Below are 22752 nucleotides of genomic sequence, written 5' to 3' on the forward strand. Positions count from 1 at the left end.
TGTCAGTACACTGTATGCTGTATATATATTTAATGTTTATATTGTCAGTACATTGTGCGCTGTATCTATTCAATGTTTATATTGTCAGTACACTGTGTACTGTATTTATTCGGTGTTTATATTGTCAGTACATTGTGTACTGTATTTATTCAGTTTTTATATTGTCAGTGCATTGTGTACTGTATTTAATCAGTGTTTATATTGTCAGTACACTGTGTACTGTATTTATTCAGTGTTTATATTGTCAGTACATTGTGTACTTTATTTATTCAGTGTTTATATTGTCAGTGCATTGTGTACTTTATTTATTCAATGTTTATATTGTCAGTTCATTATGTACTGTATTTATTCAATGTTTATATTGTCAGTGCATTGTGTACTGTATTAATTCAATGTTTATATTGTCAGTACAGTGTGTACTGTATTTATTCAATGTTTATATTGTCAGTGCATTGTGTACTGTATTTATTCAGTGTTTATATTGTCAGTGCACTGTGCACTGTATTTATTCAATGTTTATATTGTCAGTACAGTGTGTGCTGTATTTATTCAGTGTTTATATTGTCAGTACACTGTGTGGTGTATTTATTCAGTGTTTATATTGTCATTACACTGTGTGGTGTATTTATTCAGTGTTCATATTGTCATTACACTGTGTACGGTATTTATTCAATGTTTATATTGTCAGTACACTCCACTCACTAAGCATCATGCTTCCTCTACAGTCGACTCTCACTGCCACACTGTCGGACAGGGTATAATAGATGACAAGAACGGTAGTTATTCACGTGACATGTTTATTGCTAGATGTAGGGTATGTGCAAAAATGTTCAACTCTGTGAACAGGGTAGAAGACCAGAGCGGGGCGCGGCATTGGTTCGAAAGGGGGAGTGGTGTTATAGTGGAGTAGTGAGCAGGGTAGTGGTCGGGGTGAGAGATAGAGTTCAGGAGAATGGGCGGGGCGAGGTTGTTGTTCAGGATAGCGGGCGGGGTGAGGGTGTTGTTCAGGATAGTAGGGCGGGGTGAGTGATGATGGTTCAGGATAGTGGGCGGGGTAAGTGCGTGTTCTTCAGGATAGTGAGCAGAGTGAGGTTGTTGTTCAGGATAGTGGGCGGAGCGAGGGTGTTGTTCAGGATAGTGAGCAGAGTGAGGGTGTTGTTCAGGATAGTGGTCGGGGTGAGAGATGTTGTTCAGGATAGTGGACGGGGTGGGAGATGTTGTTCAGGATAGTGGTCGGGGTGAGAGATGTTGTTCAGGATAGTGGTCGGGGTTAGAGATGTTGTTCAGGATAGTGGACGGGGTGGGAGATGTTGTTCAGGATAGTGGACGGGGTGAGAGATGTTGTTCAGGATAGTGGGCGGGGTGAGAGATGTTGTTCAGGATAGTGGACGGGGTGAGAGATGTTGTTCTGGATAGTGGGCGGAGCGAGGGTGTTTGTTCAGGATAGTGAGCAGAGTGAGGGTGTTGTTCAGGATAGTGGTCGGGGTGAGAGATGTTGTTCAGGATAGTGGACGGGGTGGGAGATGTTGTTCAGGATAGTGGTCGGGGTGAGAGATGTTGTTCAGGATAGTGGTCGGGGTTAGAGATGTTGTTCAGGATAGTGGACGGGGTGGGAGATGTTGTTCAGGATAGTGGGCGGGGTGAGAGATGTTGTTCAGGATAGTGGGCGGGGTAAGAGATGTTGTTCAGGATAGTGGACGGGGTGAGAGATGTTGTTCAGGATAGTGGGCGGGGCTAGAGATGTTGTTCAGGATAGTGGGCGGGGTTAGAGATGTTGTTCAGGATAGTGGGCGGGGTGAGAGATGTTGTTCAGGATAGTGGACGGGGTGAGAGATGTTGTTCAGGATAGTGGACGGGGTGAGAGATGTTGTTCAGGATAGTGGGCGGGGTGAGAGATGTTGTTCAGGATAGTGGGCGAGGTGAGAGATGTTGTTCAGGATAGTGGGCGGGGTGAGAGATGTTGTTCAGGATAGTGGGCGGGGTGAGAGATGTTCAGGATAGAGAGATATGTGAGAAGACAGGGGACGTTCAGAACAGAAGACTGAAAACGACGAAGGTGGGAATGTGGCAGGGATATGGCTGATGGTGCACAGATAAGAGGGTCTGTGTTGAGTGAACAAGTTGAATGAGAGGAGTTATTGCAGGCGGAGTCGTCCTATTGCACGAGTTCCCGGGAGGGGGCTATAGTGGCGATATCTAAGGTGATTCTGTCCAATTGGGTCAGATCTGCAGGAATAACTGTACTAATCAACTCCGATGTGATGGACAATCACAAAACCGAGGGCAGTCATCATGTCAGCGCCGGCGTGTCCCCACGAGGGTCATCAACTGTGCTACAACGCGGCCGCCACAGCATTTCATCAGCGAGTGAAATAATGTGAAAATATGGTGCCAGTTAATGCGACAAGATCAGTCCGTGTCGCCCTCTTGCGGATGTTTGAAGAGTCTCACTACCAGACACGAGGTCGCATTAAACACTACTGACAGGGGCAGCTAACTCTGAGTCTACATCAAAAGAATGTTCACAGCACTAGGTTTTCAAAAATGCACAAACGCAAAGGTGGGAGTAGTCTTATCTGAAGCCTATCTGTCCACGCCTACCTACACCTGGTGACAGCGTTCAACCCACACAGGGAGCTAGTACATGGAGTTCCCATCAGATACAGATGAAGGTACATCCATTGGTTGGGTGAATCAGGATATAGGACTACCTATCTTAGCGTTAAAGCTGCTTCTTTCCGAAAGGATCGGGAGGAAGTCCTTGAAATGCACGTGTCAGCGCATGCGCGGAGTAGTACATGCCAACAGTTCCACAAAGAACACCTAGTATAATAATAGTCACATCCAACGCACGGTCAACCCGCGACAAAGTCGTCCATTTTATTTTGAGATGAAAGTAGCAGGGCCACACGAAGGACAGCATGGTTCCCGTGAAGCTCCCGATCAGGCCCATGAGGAGGGCGAAGTGTGGGATGAAGATGGCGAGCACTGTCGTCACCAGGACCAGACCAAGCCGGAGACCCAGGGCCCACACCTTCAGCTGAAAGTTGTCGTCGATGCACGGCGAGAAGGGCGTGGTCGACTTGCCTTGGAACATGGACGTCTGGATAAGATCGACGGCTGCAAAGTATGGTAGGGGGTACGATAACATCGCCTTCGCCACGAGGATGAGGTTGACCACGATCTTGAAGGACTGGGTGGGAAGGTTGTTGGTGATGACTTCTTTGGTGGCAAAGCCCCACGTCAAGAATCCGACGTAGGAAAATATGACTTTAAAGATGGCCGCTGCCACGTGGGTCCAGTGCATCATGCAGCTAAACTTGGATCTGTCCGTCAGGTTGCCTTCCAGCGTCGGGAGGAATATTTGTGAGGTGTAACTAAAGACGACCACGCCAAGAGAAATGGGGAAGGTCCAGATATCGATACGAACCTGGACATCGCTCCAGCGCCACTCGCGGACCCGCGTCAAGCAGTACAACAGGATCATAGCATTGATGAGCATATGGGCCACGGAGCACCAGAAGCTCAGCCAGGACACCCGTCGGAGACTCTGGAGGAACGCACACGCGAGCAGAGGCACTGTGCTGACCATGATCCACGAGCTGAGGTCCAGAGGGCTATCCGGGAAGCTTCCGACAATCAGATCTCCGCATAGCAGAACGTACAGGATACACGTCATCAACAGCTCAATGATCTGGGCACAGTTGACGAGACGGGCGCCATAGCGGGCGCCCCACACGTGCTTGGCGATGTCCACGTAGCTGTGTCGCACCCGCACACGTCGACCCTGTTCGTCTTCTTCGTACAAGCAGTTGACGAGGATCTTGCCTGTGTGGCAGCAGATGTATGCTATCACAACCATGGCAACCAGCGCCCAGTACCCACCCTGCAGTACGGCATAGGGGAAACTCACGATGAACATGCCCTGTAATAGGAAACAGAGTGTATATAATACATTATTACATTCACATATTATATCTGTATTTTCATTGGTTGATAAGGGTCATATGACCTTCCTTAAAGTGAGTGGGTGAGTGAGTATGGTTTTACGCCGCTTTTAGCAATATTCCAGCAATATCACGGCGGGGGACACCAGAAATGGGCTTCACACATTGTACCCATGTCGGGAATCGAACCCGGGTCTTCGGCGTGACGAGCGAACGCTTAAGCCACCAGGCTACCCGACCGCCCCCCTTCCTTAAAACACGGTATTGCCCTGAGACCCACACTGACGCCCAACGAGCAAAAGAGTAATTTAACCAATGGACTCAAAGGAGATATGTTTTCAGCCAATCAGGGAGAGCGTAACACAAGGCTTGTTATGCCTCATCTCCTGTGATTTCCCGTATAATCTGATTGTTGAATTTGAAATATTCTTGTTTTTAAATTATGTAATAAAACAATTATTGACCTCAATTCGGGAAATATAACATTTAATGGACCCAATAAACTGATATTGATTTCGGCTGTTGGGCCGATAAAACAAGGTATTGCCCTCAAGAATGGTCAATAATTGATAAATATATAGAAAATGCGACGAGATGACCTTACAATGAACGACTGTGATGCTTTGCTAATATGGTGTACATAGCTTTGAGACACATTTACACCTAAAATTCGTTTGTTTGTTGTTAAACGCCGCGCTCAGCAATATTCCAGCTATATGACGGCGGCCGTAAATAATCGAGTCTGGACCAGACAATCCATAATTGACATCATGAGCATCGATCTACACAATTGGGATACGATTACCTGCATTCACCAAGTAAACGAGCCTGGCCATCCTTCCCGTTAGTCGCCTTCCATGACAAGCATAGTTGCCTCTAACGACAAGGCCCTCGCTCTTATTCCCCACATGAGTACAATGTGAAGCCACTTTCTAGTGTCCCCCGCCGTGATACTGATGGAATATTGCTAAAAGCGGCGTAAAATCATACTCACTCACCTTTCAGTTGTAATACTGTACACATTGGTAGGTAAGACATGCACATTTCTTATGATATTATTTGATTATTTGATTATTTAATTGCTATGACATATTACCCTCTCCTCCATACTACTCGAATATATCGGTAACTGAAACACAGAATAATGGCAATATTGCAACATGCGCGTTATCGGTAGGAACGAAAAAACGCTGAGCAGGCACCGGATAAATCATCTCCGCAGAAAAATGAAATAGGATTGTTTGCGCGCATCAACATGAATGAGGTATGATATGTGAAGTGGCATGTTAACCATATCTTGCAGCCGAGCCAAATATACAAAATTGTGAGTAAACAAGTGCGAGTCTATTCTTCAAAAGTAATTTAAGGCCTGTTCCAAAGTATTCCTGTTTCTCGTGACTCTACTTTCAGATATACTGGTAAAGGTGGGAGGATTATATTTTATTAAGTTTTATTTCTAAAGTAGGTAAACAATTTTGAAAAGTAATCGTTATTCCTATGTGAACTCTTTTGGTCTCGTCCCTTGCGGCTCCAAGTGTCCACGGGCATGGTTACTACGACTAGACTCCCCTGCTATTCCTCCACATTGAACACAAGTTCAAGGTGAACACAGATCAAGAACAGACTATAAAATCCCCAGCCCTAATCCCCCTATAGTGCAAATATGAAATCTGAGTTTCAAAAGTATCTTAACAGTGCCACATAAATATTAAAAACATGTTATGGGAGGGAGCAATTTTAGAGGCACCCGTGAAGATTCGGGGTAGAAAAGGTCTTCGGCAATCCATGCTTGCCGTAAAAGGCGACTGTGCTTGACGTAAGAGGCGACTAACGGGATCGGGTGGTCAGGTTCGCTGACTTGATTGATGCATGTCATCGTATCCCAATGGCACGGATCGATGTTCATGACGTCAATCACTGGATTGACTGGTCCAGACTCGATTATGTACAGACCGCCGTCATGTAGCTACAATATTGCTGAGTGCGGCGTAAAACAGCAAATAAACAAACAATTTTAGAGGCGAACGGGTCATAAGAAACAAAAAATTCTTAACGTTATGTATACTTTTTTTCATTATTGATGTGTGAGCGTCTGTGTTGTAAAGCATGTAGTTTTGTTGCTGGGGATCCTGGAGATGTCGGGGATGTCGTGCTGAACCTACCTGAATGGCGTTTGTGACGTTCCAACCCGCCTGCCACTCGGAGATCTTGTTGCGCGGGTGGGAGGATACCTCCACCTCGTCCGCCTGCTCCATATCATCCTCTCCCCCCTCCCTGCTGTATCCCCTCCCCAGGGACGCCAGATTGTGACCGGTCCCGTTCTCCAACACCGACATCTCTCGCTCCGACTCGGAACACTTGGCGAAGTTGACTGTCTCCTCGGTCGTCCGCGCGCGTCGGGGAAGGAGTGAGCGAGCAGACTGCACGAGACCCAGCGTCCGGTTCCGCCATCCTCCGGACTCCATACTCCCCCCGCCCCTCTCCGCACCCGTCAACGTGTTCAACGACACCAACTTCATGCTGTACTTCTGCAAGACAGAAACAGACCGTCTACATTTATATTGACAAATGAGTGAGTGAGGGTGTTGTATTTAACGCCGCTTTGAACAGTATTCCAGTCACATCACGGCGTGTCAGCTGACGTGGGAGGAAGAAAGTCCGCAGTGATGCAGGTCTCAGACATTTACCACTTTGGTCAAGCCCACGAGCACGGGTAAGGTGCTGAAAACCCCAGAAAGATAATCGTGGCGAACCGGGATTCGAATCCACGATCATAGGTTTCTGGCTTGTCCAAGAGACCCGAGTCCACACAGCAAATTGGGCGCCTTAGACGCCTTATTGAAAAATGGAGTTACGACATACGATATGATACCAAACTCAAGAAGCAATACAGTTTTAAAGAGAAGGATGGCGTGAAGTGTGGACGCGTGCAAGGTGAATGTAAATAATCCGAGAAGTTTTATTTCTGTTTAACTCATCAATTGAGTTCCTTATATTATTGTTACACGTTTACACTCGTAGACTTGCTTAATCTTTCTAGATTTGAATCGGGCTCCTTTGATAACTTATTCCCTAGGGTCTGGGAGACAGAAAACGTCGTCATGCACTATTTGGGTTATTTCATGTAATTTTTGTAGATGGGTTGATGAGTTTCCGGTTTAGGTCCAGACACTTCCGGTTAAACGACCTTCACCTCAGCGCATCAAATCTTGGTAGCCCGTGAATGTAATTATTGCTATGCGTGAAATGATGACAGTGAGTAATCACTTGTTAGATTAAGGTAGATCGTAAAACTAGCTGACGAGTTAAAGAGAAACTAGCCTCCAGCTGATTAGCAGTCTCAGCAAGATTGATTGAAATCATTGAAAACAAACCACGTTCATTCAACTTGTATAGTGTATATCAAGCAGTTGCGACTACACTAAAACACAACGGGAAAAAGTCCGCTTCACACAGACAAAGGAAAAGGCCTCTACCCACAACATCTAAACCAGGACTGAGATGGGGACAAGGAGAATAATCATATTTATTAAGATCCGAATTATGATACCCTCCAATGGTTGATATGTTGATTGGCAAAAGATATCTTTCACATAGAGAGGGTACCAGACCCTCCTCCCATGAATCCTGAATCTCATCTAATTTTCACTCGGTCTCATTGCTTTCCCCTGCATCCCGAATACTACTGAACACAAATGTCAAAAGCACTGGGAAAAGGGTGCGATTTGAAGTTGAATTCCTGAAATAACTATCGAATAAATAAATATTTATAACGGATACTTTAGAGTACACCATAAATATGTAATACATGTTGAATCTGCGTATCGAATACGATTTTCTTTCCGTCCCAAGTGCACCAAGTCTAAAAAGACCCCCGAAACCCGCGTACAAAAATGGGGGTGGCAGCCTCATATATGATATGGGCTTAAGAAATAGAAACTGGCTTTGTCTTTTTAATGCATATAGGTATTTGACGTATTGTCTATGTATCTGGAAATGACTGAAAGGAATGAGAAACTGTGTATCCCGTCAGTCTGGTATCCTATTCCATGTGATCGCGCGCCGCAAGAACATCATCCATCATGATGCCAACTGGCTACTCAAGCTGGATATTTGTTGAGACATCACGGGCATCGAGCCAAGAGTCTGGCTGACTGACTGACAAGGCTACATGTACGACATACTTGCTTTATAAATAGTGGTGTCTGGTATAAATGGAACAACAGAAATCATGGTGGCTTTATCGTTAATGATGTTATTTCACTCGAGAATGTCGACATCTCATATTTGACAACAAATTATACTCCTTTGGTTTGTGTGCTGTACGCCTCGTGTTGCGCAATAAACTACGCCTGTGATCTGTCATCATACAGGCTATTATCTGTTTAATGCTAACAATAGATTTTACGGCAAGACAATATGTTGCGACAGGTTTAACCACGAGAGGAAATTGAATACCACTGCTCACATGGCAAAATACTCAGATAACATTTTAAGCAGAAATATGTAAAAATCAAAATGAAATAACTATTGACCAGATGTTTTCACAAAAAACAGTAAACAAAGAAAAGAAAAATGTTTTTATAACTGAAGAAAAAGAATAAAAAGAACATGATCAACTTCGGGTTTCATCTTCCACAGCAAGATGGATGTTCCACATGCTTTGCAACTGCTCTAACCAACAGAGCTTATAACACATGTTATATACCCCCCCCCCCCCCCCAAAAAAAAAAAAAAAAACAACAAAAAAAGAAAAAAGAAAAAAAAAGAAACAAAAAGAAAAGAAAAGAAAAGTGGGGGATATCCGAAAATAACAGATGATTGCAGAAATATAAAGAGGTATCGAGTGATGATAATGGTCGATACGAACATGAAAGGACTAGGTGTAACATGGCAATCAAGAGAACATGTTAGTGGTGTATTGTCAGGGTGCAAACAACCAAGAAAGACGACAGGGGTGTGTAGTGAAAAAATGAACGTTTGAGATGAACTGATCAATAATGGGTCATGCCCTCACGGTTGGTCAAACATTCGTTTATACGGCGTGGCATGGTCTTAATCAATCTCCAAATGATAATTTGAGAGAGTCTTGTCCACTCTTCTTGCAGCGCCTAGCCCAGTTCGATTGACGTAGTGCGTGGCCTTTGACGTCGACGTACACGTCCCCGGTCATGTCCATGACGTGCCCCGTGGGGGAAAGGGCAGGACTCATGGCTAGCCATTACATTCTGTTTTGCTGCTGCTTTAGCCAGGTTTTAACACGCAGCACCAAGCATTATTACAAAACTGTGGTACCGTTATCAGACACACGGGACAACATGGGACCTACCCAGATGCGGTCGACCACGTGTCATTACTAGAGCACAGGACTGATTCATACGGATACGTCACTTACATGAAAGAACCACCACAGCCACCTATACAACTTCGGCATTACCAGGATTGCGTAGGATATCAGCACAGACAGTAAGGAATCGTTTATGCGCTGAAGGTATTCGCGCTAGGCGACCAGTTCGAGGTGTCACCAGTTGACCTGCATCGTCGGCTGCGATGTCAATGGTGTCAAGGTCACAGAGTATCGCCACCACTGCAATGGGCACAAGTTTGGTTTAGTGACGAGTCATGTTCTATGCTTCGCTGTGTGGGTGGTAGACGTCGTGTTTACAGGCGTCGCGGGGAATGTTATGCAAAACTGCGTACAGAAAGTGGGCAGATTTAGTGGTGGTAAGATGATGATGTAGGCAGCAATCTCATACACGGGTAGAACAGACTTTGTGCAAGTTCTGGGGAACAAAGTCTCGCGGATGAGATTCTTCCGCCACACGTCCTTCCCATTATGTAACAAGCGTACGTCATTTTCCAACAAGACAACGCCAGATCTCAGGCGGCAAGACTAACAAGAGCCTTCTTCAGGAACCACAACATCAAGGTACTGCCATGGCTCTCCTGGTCCCCAGATTTGAACCCAATCGAACATTTAGGGGATGCACTAGATCAACGACTGCGGGCACGTCAACATCAACCACAGAACCTCCGACAGTTGGCACAAGAACTACAGGCAGAGTGGTAAACATTAACCAGGCCACAATTCGGGATCTGATTGCTTCCATGGGACAATGATACCAGTCGGTTTTGGACTCCAAATGTGGCCATACAAGATATTGAGAACAGAACACACACATGCTGCAATTGTTTATGAGATGTGAACGAGTGAGTGACAAATGGGACGCAACTCGACGCCTTAAATCATCGGCGCACCGTGTCACCTTCTGACATTCATTAGGTGTACATTTACCGTGTACGAAAGGGCCCTGACCATATTTTACCCTTACTAAATCCCTAATCGTTTCAAGTGACATCGTCGATGTTTTAGATTTATTTAGAATTATACTCATCACAGTGAAACAACTGTCTCCGGTTTTAATTGACTGGTTTGGCATGTATGGCGTTACTAAAATTGACAGATGTGCAGAATAATGATTTTCATAGGCAATGTTTCAAATATGACTGTAACGAGGCCGTGTTTCATTGAATATGATATAAACCGTGTGAATGATGTGTGGCCTACATTATCTTCAGTGTTGTTTAGATCGAATACACTGTGTGAGTGCTGTGTGGCCTACATTATCTTCAATGTTACTTATATCGAATACACTGTGTGAGTGCTGTGTGGCCTACATTATCTTCAGTGTTGCTTATATCGAATACACTGTGTGAGTGCTGTGTGGCCTACATTATCTTAAATGTTACTTACATCGAATACACTGTATGAGTGCTGTGTGGCCTACATTATCTTCAGTGTTGTTTAGATCGAATACACTGTTTGAGTGCTGTGTGGCCTACATTATCTTAAATGTTACTTATATCGAATACACTGTGTGAGTGCTGTGTGGCCTACATTATCTTCAATGTTACTTACATCGAATACACTGTGTAAGTGCTGTGTGGCCTACATTATCTTAAATGTTACTTATATCGAATACACTGTGTGAGTGCTGTGTGGCCTACATTATCTTAAATGTTACTTATATCGAATACACTGTGTGAGTGCTGTGTGGCCTACATTATCTTAAATGTTACTTATATCGAATACACTGTGTGAGTGCTGTGTGGCCTACATTATCTTCAATGTTACTTACATCGAATACACTGTGTAAGTGCTGTGTGGCCTACATTATCTTAAATGTTACTTATATCGAATACACTGTGTGAATGAGGTGTGAACAATATTATCTTCAGTGTTGCTTATATCGAATACACTGTGTGAATGCTGTGTGGCCTATATTATCTTCAGTGTTACTTATATCGAATACACTGTGTGAATGAGGTGTGAAAAATATCATCTTCAATATTACTTATATCGAATACACTGTGTGAATGAGGTGTGAACAATATTGTCTTCAGTGTTGCTTATATCGAATACACTGTGTGAGTGCTTTGTGGCCCATATTATCTTAAATGTTACTTATATCGAATACACTGTGTGAGTGCTGTGTGGCCTACATTATCTTAAATGTTACTTATATCGAATACACTGTGTGAGTGCTTTGTGGCCTATATTATATTCAATGTTACTTATATCGAATACACTGTGTGAATGAGGTGTGAACAATATTATCTTAAATGTTTCTTATATCGAATACACTGTGTGAATGAGGTGTGAACAATATTATCTTAAATGTTACTTATATCGAATACACTGTGTGAATGAGGTGTGAACAATATCATCTTCAATGTTACTTATATCGAATACACTGTGTGAATGAGGTGTGAACAATATTATCTTAAATGTTACTCATATCGAATACACTGTGTGAATGAGGTGTGAACAATATCATCTTCAATGTTACTTATATCGAATACACTGTGTGAATGAGGTGTGAACAATATCATCTTCAATGTTACTTATATCGAATACACCGTGTGAATGAGGTGTTAACAATATTATCTTCAATGTTACTTATATCGAATACACTGTGTGGCCTGTATTATCTTCAGTGTTACTTATATCGAATACACAGGGTGAATGCTTTACTAGACATGCTAGACATTGTCTACAGAACGGTACCTGTCAATAATGCCTCATACAGGAACACAAACATTGTCTACAGAACCATGCCTGTCTATGATGCTTTCTACAGGAACACAAACATTGTCCAGAGAACGATACCTGTCAATTATGCCTTCTACAGGAACACAAACATTTCCTTAAGAACGGTACCTGTCAATAATGCCTTATTCAGGAACACAAACATTGTCTTCAGAACCATGCCTGTCAATAATGCCTTAAACAGGAACACAAACATTGTCTTCAGAACTATACCTGTCCATGATGTTTTCTACAGGAACACAAACATTAACCACAGAACGACACCTGTCAATAATGCCTTAAACAGGAACACAAACATTGTCTTCAGAACGATGCCTGTCAATAATGCCTTAAACAGGAACACAAACATTGTCTACAGAAGGATGCCTGTCAATAATGCCTCATACAGGATCACAAACATTGTCTACAGAACCATGCCTGTCAATAATGCCTCATACAGGATCACAAACATTGTCTTCAGAACGATGCCTGTCAATAATGCCTTAAACAGGAACACAAACATTGTCTACAGAAGGATGCCTGTCAATAATGCCTTAAACAGGAACACAGACATTGTCTACAGAACTATACCTGTCCATGATGTTTTCTACAGGAACACAAACATTAACCACAGAACGACACCTGTCAATAATGCCTTAAACAGGAACACAAACATTGTCTTCAGAACGATGCCTGTCAATAATGCCTCATACAGGATCACAAACATTGTCTACAGAACCATGCCTGTCAATAATGCCTCATACAGGATCACAAACATTGTCTTCAGAACGATGCCTGTCAATAATGCCTTAAACAGGAACACAAACATTGTCTACAGAAGGATGCCTGTCAATAATGCCTTAAACAGGAACACAGACATTGTCTACAGAACTATACCTGTCCATGATGTTTTCTACAGGAACACAAACATTAACCACAGAACGACACCTGTCAATAATGCCTTAAACAGGAACACAAACATTGTCTTCAGAACGATGCCTGTCAATAATGCCTCATACAGGATCACAAACATTGTCTACAGAACCATGCCTGTCAATAATGCCTCATACAGGATCACAAACATTGTCTTCAGAACGATGCCTGTCAATAATGCCTCATACAGGATCACAAACATTGTCTTCAGAACGATGCCTGTCAATAATGCCTCATACAGGATCACAAACATTGTCTACAGAACCATGCCTGTCAATAATGCCTCATACAGGATCACAAACATTGTCTTCAGAACGATGCCTGTCAATAATGCCTCATACAGGATCACAAACATTGTCTTCAGAACGATGCCTGTCAATAATGCCTCATACAGGAACACAAACATTGTCTTCAGAACGATGCCTGTCAATAATGCCTTAAACAGGAACACAAACATTGTCTACAGAAGGATGCCTGTCAATAATGCCTTAAACAGGAACACAGACATTGTCTACAGAACTATACCTGTCCATGATGTTTTCTACAGGAACACAAACATTAACCACAGAACGACACCTGTCAATAATGCCTTAAACAGGAACACAAACATTGTCTTCAGAACGATGCCTGTCAATAATGCCTCATACAGGATCACAAACATTGTCTACAGAAGGATGCCTGTCAATAATGCCTTAAACAGGAACACAAACATTGTCTACAGAAGGATGTAGGGTGGCACCGCCTACTATGTACACGCCCTCGGAAGCTGACGGGGCTGAACAATTCCACATACTGTGGCGGAGGTTCCCTGTTTCTTGTGGAATACCTGATACGATTATAAATGATCAATATTTGTTTCACATCTAAGCTGTATGTTGTGTGAGCGTGCGGCGGAAGCTTATCTAGAATGAACTTTACAGAGGCAGGGTTAGTGCATATTAGTGGTTCAAATGTTGCAGTGGTCTGTGGAGGGGGACGTTTTGCTGTAAGGATATATAACTATGTCAGTGATAATTCCTACACTCTTTGTCTTAGTTGTGTCTGTCAACTTATACTTGTCTGATGTGTAGCTAATGTGTGTGTAGCTAGTGTGTATCCGTTGTGTGTGTCACTTATGTGTGTAGCTAGTGTTTAATAGATGTGTGTGGGTCACTTCTGTGTGTAGCTAGTGTGTAGCAGATATGTGTGTGTCAATTATGTGTGTTACTTATGTGAGCAGATAGTGTGTAGCAGATGAGTGTGTCACTTATGTGTGTGTCACTGTGTGTGTAGCTAGTGTGTAGCTGATATGTGTGTATCACTTATGTATTTATCACTTGTGTGTGTAGCAGATGTGTGTGTGTGTCACTTATGTGTGGAGCTAGCGTGTAGCAGATGGACATGGGTCACTTATGTGTGTGTCACTTCTGTGTGAAACTAGTGTGTTGCTGATATGTGACATAAAAGAGTGAGAGACAACACCTGATCTGTGACATAAAAGTAACAGACAACACCTGATATGTGACATAATAGTGAGAGGCAACACCTGATATGTGACATAACAGAATGAGAGACAACACCTGATATGTAACATAACAGAGGGAGAGACAACACCTGATATGTGACATAGCAGAGTGAGAGACAACACCTGATATGTGACATAACAGAGTGAGAGACAACACCTGATATGTGACATAACAGAATGAGAGACAACACCTGATATGTGACATAACAGAGGGAGAGACAACACCTGATATGTGACATAACAGAATGAGAGACAACACCTGATATGTGACATAACAGAATGAGAGACAACACCTGATATGTGACATAACAGAATGAGAGACAACACCTTATATGTGACATAACAGAATGAGAGACAACACCTGATATGTGACATAACAGAATGAGAGACAACACCTTATATGTGACATAACAGAATGAGAGACAACACCTGATATGTGACATAATAGAGGGAGAGACAACACCTGATATGTGACATAACAGAGTAAGAGACAACACCTGATATGTGAAATAACAGAGTGAGAGACAACACCTGATATGTAACATAATATAGGGAGAGACAACACCTGATATGTGACATAACAGAGTGAGAGACAACACCTGATATGTGACATAACAGAGTGAGAGACAACACCTGATATGTGACATAACAGAGTGAGAGACAACACCTGATATGTGACATAACAGAATGAGAGACAACACCTGATATGTGAAATAACAGAGGGAGAGACAACACCTGATGTGTGACACAGAGTGAGAGACAACACCTGATATGTGACATAACAGAGTGAGAGGCAACACCTGATATGTGACATAACAGAGTGAGAGACAACACCTGATATGTGACATAACAGAGGGAGAGACAACACCTGATATGTGACATAACAGAGTGAGAGACAACACCTGATATGTGACATAACAGAGTGAGAGACAACACCTGATATGTAACATAACAGAGTGAGAGACAACACCTGATATGTGAAATAACAGAGTGAGACACAACACCTGATATGTGAAATAACAGAGTAAGACACAACACCTGATATGTGACATAACAGAGTGAGAGACAACACCTGATATGTGACATAACAGAGTGAGAGACAACACCTGATATGTGACATAACAGAGTGAGAGACAACACCTGATATGTGAAATAACAGAGTGAGACACAACACCTGATATGTGAAATAACAGAGTAAGACACAACACCTGATATGTAACATAACAGAATGAGACACAACACCTGATATGTGACATAACAGAGTGAGACACAACACCTGATATGTGAAATAACAGAGTGAGACACAACACCTGATATGTGACATAACAGAGTGAGAGACAACACCTGATATGTGACATAACAGAGTGAGAGACAACACCTGATATGTGACATAACAGAGTGAGAGACAACACCTGATGTGTGACACAGAGTGAGAGACAACACCTGATATGTGACATAACAGAGTGAGAGACAACACCTGATATGTGACATAATATAGGGAGAGACAACACCTGATATGTGACATAACAGAGTGAGAGACAACACCTGATATGTGACATAACAGAATGAGAGACAACACCTGATATGTGAAATAACAGAGTGAGACACAACACCTGATATGTGACATAACAGAGTGAGAGACAACACCTGATATGTGACATAACAGAGTGAGAGAAAACACCTGATATGTGACATAACAGAGTGAGAGACAACACCTGATGTGTGACACAGAGTGAGAGACAACACCTGATATGTGACATAACAGAGTGAGAGACAACACCTGAGATGTGACATAACAGAGGGAGAGACAACACCTGATATGTGACATAACAGAGTGAGAGACAACACCTGATATGTGACATAACAGAATGAGAGACAACACCTGATATGTGAAATAACAGAGTGAGAGACAACACTTGATGTGTGACACAGAGTGAGAGACAACACCTGATATGTGATATAACAGAGTGAGAGACAACACCTGATATGTGACATAATATAGGGAGAGACAACACCTGATATGTGACATAACAGAGTGAGAGACAACACCTGATATGTGACATAACAGAATGAGAGACAACACCTGATATGTGAAATAACAGAGTGAGAGACAACACCTGATGTGTGACACAGAGTGAGAGACAACACCTGATATGTGAAATAACAGAGGGAGAGACAACACCTGATATGTGAAATAACAGAGTGAGAGACAACACCTGATGTGTGACACAGAGTGAGAGACAACACCTGATATGTGAAATAACAGAGTGAGACACAACACCTGATATGTGACATAACAGAGTGAGAGACAACACCTGATATGTGACATAACAGAGTGAGAGACAACACCTGATATGTGAAATAACAGAGTGAGACACAACACCTGATATGTGAAATAACAGAATGAGAGACAACACCTGATATGTGACATAACAGAATGAGAGACAACACCTGATATGTGACATAACAGAGTGAGAGACAACACCTGATATGTGAAATAACAGAGTGAGAGACAACACCTGATATGTGAAATAACAGAGGGAGAGACAACACCTGATATGTGACATAACAGAGTGAGAGACAACACCTGATATGTGACATAACAGAGTGAGAGACAACACCTGATATGTGAAATAACAGAGTGAGAGACAACACCTGATATGTGAAATAACAGAGTGAGACACAACACCTGATATGTGAAATAACAGAGGGAGAGACAACACCTGATATGTGAAATAACAGAGGGAGAGACAACACCTGATATGTGAAATAACAGAGGGAGAGACAACACCTGATATGTGACATAACAGAATGAGAGACAACACCTGATATGTGACATAACAGAGTGAGAGACAACACCTGATATGTGAAATAACAGAGGGAGAGACAACACCTGATATGTGACATAACAGAATGAGAGACAACACCTGATATGTGACATAACAGAGTGAGAGACAACACCTGATATGTGAAATAACAGAGTAACACACAACACCTGATATGTGAAATAACAGAGTAACAGACAACACCTGATATGTGAAATAACAGAGGGAGAGACAACACCTGATATGTGAAATAACAGAGGGAGAGACAACACCTGATATGTGAAATAACAGAGGGAGAGACAACACCTGATATGTGACATAACAGAGTGAGAGACAACACCTGATATGTGACATAACAGAGTGAGAGACAACACCTGATATGTGAAATAACAGAGGGAGAGACAACACCTGATATGTGACATAACAGAGTGAGAGACAACACCTGATATGTGACATAACAGAGTGAGAGACAACACCTGATATGTGAAATAACAGAGGGAGAGACAACACCTGATATGTGACATAACAGAGGGAGAGACAACACCTGATATGTGACATAACAGAATGAGAGACAACACCTGAGATGTGACATAACAGAGTGAGAGACAACACCTGATATGTGAAATAACAGAATGAGAGACAACACCTGATATGTGACATAACAGAATGAGAGACAACACCTGATATGTGACATAACAGAGTGAGAGACAACACCTGATATGTGAAATAACAGAGGGAGAGACAACACCTGATATGTGACATAACAGAGTGAGAGACAACACCTGATATGTGACATAACAGAGTGAGAGACAACACCTGATATGTGAAATAACAGAGGGAGAGACAACACCTGATATGTGACATAACAGAGGGAGAGACAACACCTGATATGTGACATAACAGAGTGAGAGACAACACCTTATATGTGACATAACAGAGTGAGAGGCAACACCTGGTATGTGACATAACAGAGGGAGAGACAACACCTGATATGTGACATAACAGAATGAGAGACAACACCTTATATGTGACATAACAGAATGAGAGACAACACCTGATATGTGACATAACAGAGGGAGAGACAACACCTGATATGTGACATAACAGAGGGAGAGACAACACCTGATATGTGACATAACAGAATGAGAGACAACACCTGAGATGTGACATAACAGAGTGAGAGACAACACCTGATATGTGAAATAACAGAATGAGAGACAACACCTGATATGTGACATAACAGAATGAGAGACAACACCTGATATGTGACATAACAGAGTGAGAGACAACACCTGATATGTGAAATAACAGAGGGAGAGACAACACCTGATATGTGACATAACAGAGTGAGAGACAACACCTGATATGTGACATAACAGAGTGAGAGACAACACCTGATATGTGAAATAACAGAGGGAGAGACAACACCTGATATGTGACATAACAGAGGGAGAGACAACACCTGATATGTGACATAACAGAGTGAGAGACAACACCTTATATGTGACATAACAGAGTGAGAGGCAACACCTGGTATGTGACATAACAGAGGGAGAGACAACACCTGATATGTGACATAACAGAATGAGAGACAACACCTTATATGTGACATAACAGAATGAGAGACAACACCTGATATGTGACATAACAGAGTGAGAGACAACACCTGATATGTGAAATAACAGAATGAGAGACAACACCTGATATGTGACATAACAGAATGAGAGACAACACCTGATATGTGACATAACAGAGTGAGAGACAACACCTGATATGTGAAATAACAGAGGGAGAGACAACACCTGATATGTGACATAACAGAATGAGAGACAACACCTGATATGTGACATAACAGAGGGAGAGACAACACCTGATATGTAACATAACAGAGTGAGAGACAACACCTTATATGTGACATAACAGAGTGAGAGGCAACACCTGGTATGTGACATAACAGAATGAGAGACAACACCTGATATGTGACATAACAGAATGAGAGACAAAACCTGATATGTGACATAACAGAATGAGAGACAACACCTGATATGTGAAAAAACAGAGTGGGACACAACACCTGATATGTGAAAAAACAGAGTGAGACACAACACCTGATATGTAACATAACAGAATGAGAGACAACACCTGATATGTGACATAACAGAGTGAGAGACAACACCTGATATGTGACATAACAGAGTGAGAGACAACACCTGATATGTGAAGTAACAGAATGAGAGACAACACCTGATATGTGACATAACGGAATGAGAGACAACACCTGATATGTGACAAAACAGAGTGAGAGACAACACCTGAGATGTGACATAACAGAGTGAGAGACAACACCTGAGATGTGACATAACGGAATGAGAGACAACACCTGATATGTAACATAACAGAATGAGAGACAACACCTGATATGTGACATAACGGAATGAGAGACAACACCTGATATGTGACAAAACAGAGTGAGAGACAACACCTGAGATGTGACATAACAGAGTGAGAGACAACACCTGAGATGTGACATAACGGAATGAGAGACAACACCTGATATGTAACATAACAGAATGAGAGACAACACCTGATATGTGACATAACGGAATGAGAGACAACACCTGATATGTGACAAAACAGAGTGAGAGACAACACCTGAGATGTGACATAACAGAGTGAGAGACAACACCTGAGATGTGACATAACAGAGTGAGAGACAACACCTGATATGTGAAATAACAGAGTGAGAGACAACACCTGATATGTGAAATAACAGAGTGAGAGACAACACCTGATATGTGAAATAACAGAGTGAGAGACAACACCTGATATGTGACATAACAGAGTGGGAGACAACACCTGATATGTGACATAACAGAATGAGAGACAACACCTGATATGTGAAATAACAGAGTGAGAGACAACACCTGATATGTGACATAACGGAATGAGAGACAACACCTGATATGTGACAAAACAGAGGGAGAGACAACACCTGATATGTGACATAACAGAGTGAGAGACAACACCTGATATGTGAAATAACAGAGTAAGAGACAACACCTGATTAGTGACATAATAGAGGGAGAGACACCTGCTATGTGACATAATAAAGTGCGGGACCCCTGATATGTGACATAAAAGAGTGAGAGACACCTGATATATGACATAATGAATGAAACAAGTGAAATCAACATTAAAATTTCAAATAGTTTTGGATAGGAACGGTTATTAGTGGACGAAAAACAAAAACACAGCCATATCCTGAAGCTGAAACGATTGAAATTGAAACTCTCACATAGAAATCATTCGTACAAAATTGCGGGTAAAGTCTCTTTGCTACTCAACACTCAATAGCTGTCACTGCCTGCAACATCGTAGGGTTAGAAAATCCAATGAGCATCACAGCAGTACAGCAGTATTGACATTTATGTCACCCAGACAGGTCACAGTGGCCGTTTTGAATAAATTGAATGAGTAGAATATTGCAGGTGAGGTGAAATGGGGTTTAACGTCGCGTCCAAGATTATTGCACTTATATAGCGACGTGCATGGACGTGTGTGTGATTGTGTGGCTGCTTGTACTAGTCCGGACTGATGCCGATTTATAGTGCTAGCTCACTGAGATACCATGCCGCAGTTAACATGAATACCCCACTCAGACACAGTATACTGACTCCGAGCCGACCACTCCTTGTTTTAGCCCCTTAATGCCGAGCGCCAGACAGGGAAACAACCAGTACTATCTTTAAACGTCTTTTGGTATGACGCGGCCGGGGATCGAACCCCAGACCTTCCGCTCTCCGGGCGGACGCTCTACCATTAGACCACGGAGGCGGTCGTAGAATATTGAAATTATCATTGACTTTATATTACTAAATCAGAGTGTGGCCCTGCCGTCGAAGAGGCTGTAATTCGCTGTGCAGAGTTGCGTCCCTTAAGCACGCCAGAGTTCTATGATTGTAGGTTCGAATCCCGGTTCGCCCCGAATATGTTTCTAGGTTTGTCAGCACCATACCCGTGATCGTGGGTTTCACCAAAATGCTAAACGTTTTAAAACTGCATCACTTCGGGCTTCCCTCCCACATTAAACTGACACGCCGTGAAATAACTGTTCAAAGCGGCGTTAAACCACACTGACTGACTCACTCATATTTCGGAAATGTCGGCATGTACCAAGGTATCTTTTCTGTAAAAGAGATGACTGATACATGACGCCAGTCTTGTCAATCGGGTTCATTCAGAATTGTGTACCAGAATCAAGCAAATTTCAAGAGGTTCGAGAGAAGATTTTGTCTATATGTAAGCGTTCTACATATCAACATTATGTTGACACAACATGCGTATGTCCACGCTAAAAAGACAAAATGTAAGAACAAATCAAAGTAAAGTAAATTGCGGAAACTAAAGCCAAACATTAAGAGGAACGTGATTAGGCTGTTCGTGTCTTTGATTATGTGCAAGGTGAATCTAGCTCCGCGTTTATCTTGAATCGGGAAATAATTGACGTCAATCTGATCTAGATGTAATGGATGCGAGCATTAGCCCTGGAACTCGGGACTTACCGTCGATGGAGTCACAGAGTTGTTGTTGCCATCGTCGTGATTGAGCCGGAGTTTGCGATGACCGACCGTTCGCCGGCGAGTCTGTGGTGTCCTATGCCTCAGCAAGTGGCAAGTGAAAAGTGGGTGACCTCTAGATGTGATTGAGAAGCTGACGGGCAGCGATGGAGAAAGTTGTAGTCCAGATCGATGCCGAACCACCCTTTCCCTGGCTCCCAGCGCTCCTCTCAGTGCTAGTAATTACCACCAGTCTTGACGAAGAGACGTCGCCAGCTGCACGGCTCCGTATTGGAGCTCCTGATATTGCCCTTGCTCTGACGCGGGCTCAACCGTATCGACCGTACCATTCCAATAAACTCACGACAAAGTTGTCGTCCAAAAATTGACGACTAGGGGTTTAAAGAATGGGTTGCAATGTCAATTAGGCGAGAAGAATTGACGTGGTTCGATTAAATAGTTGTTAATAATGATAGCTCGGATGCTGGGGCTGTCAGACTGCGGTGAGGTATGCACACTCTGGCGTCTTGGTTGCGGGCTGGTCGTATAATGACATCATGTGTCACAACATCGGTGGCACCATGGATTGGAGATGCGTGGGTGGCGCGGAATAAGTACGTGTGTGGTAGTGTGTGGTGGTGGGGGTGTGGTGGGGGTGTGGTGGGGGTGTAGTGGACCGGGTCTGTGGGTGGGCTGTTGGGGATGGGATGGTTCTCAGGATGGTTGATTGTTTGGTGATGGTGATGGTTGTGAGGATGGGTAATGATGGGTGATGGGTTCTTTGGAACTTGATGGTTGATGATGGGTTTTTCGGATGTTTTATTGGTGGTAAGGGCGGGTGAAGATTTATATGATGGATGAAGGGAGGATGGGTAATTGGTAAAGAAGATGGCCTTGC

At 42.9% G+C, this 22752-nt stretch overlaps 1 protein-coding gene across 1 annotated transcript; it reads right to left on the minus strand.

Annotated features, from left to right (window-relative positions):
• Positions 1–1276: 1276 nt before the first annotated feature.
• LOC124111775 (vesicular inhibitory amino acid transporter-like) lies at positions 1277–22393 on the minus strand. Its single transcript, XM_046471583.2, has 3 exons — positions 21861–22393; positions 6110–6475; positions 1277–3925 (listed from the first exon to the last, which is right to left on the minus strand). Exons 2-3 carry the CDS (start codon positions 6464–6466, stop codon positions 2723–2725), a joined length of 1560 nt encoding a protein of 519 aa, XP_046327539.1. The 5' UTR covers positions 6467–6475; positions 21861–22393; the 3' UTR covers positions 1277–2722.
• Positions 22394–22752: the final 359 nt, after the last annotated feature.

This window comes from Haliotis rufescens, unplaced genomic scaffold (assembly GCF_023055435.1).
Source record: "Haliotis rufescens isolate VD_foot unplaced genomic scaffold, xgHalRufe1.0.p SCAF_2, whole genome shotgun sequence".
Lineage (NCBI taxonomy): Eukaryota > Metazoa > Mollusca > Gastropoda > Lepetellida > Haliotidae > Haliotis > Haliotis rufescens.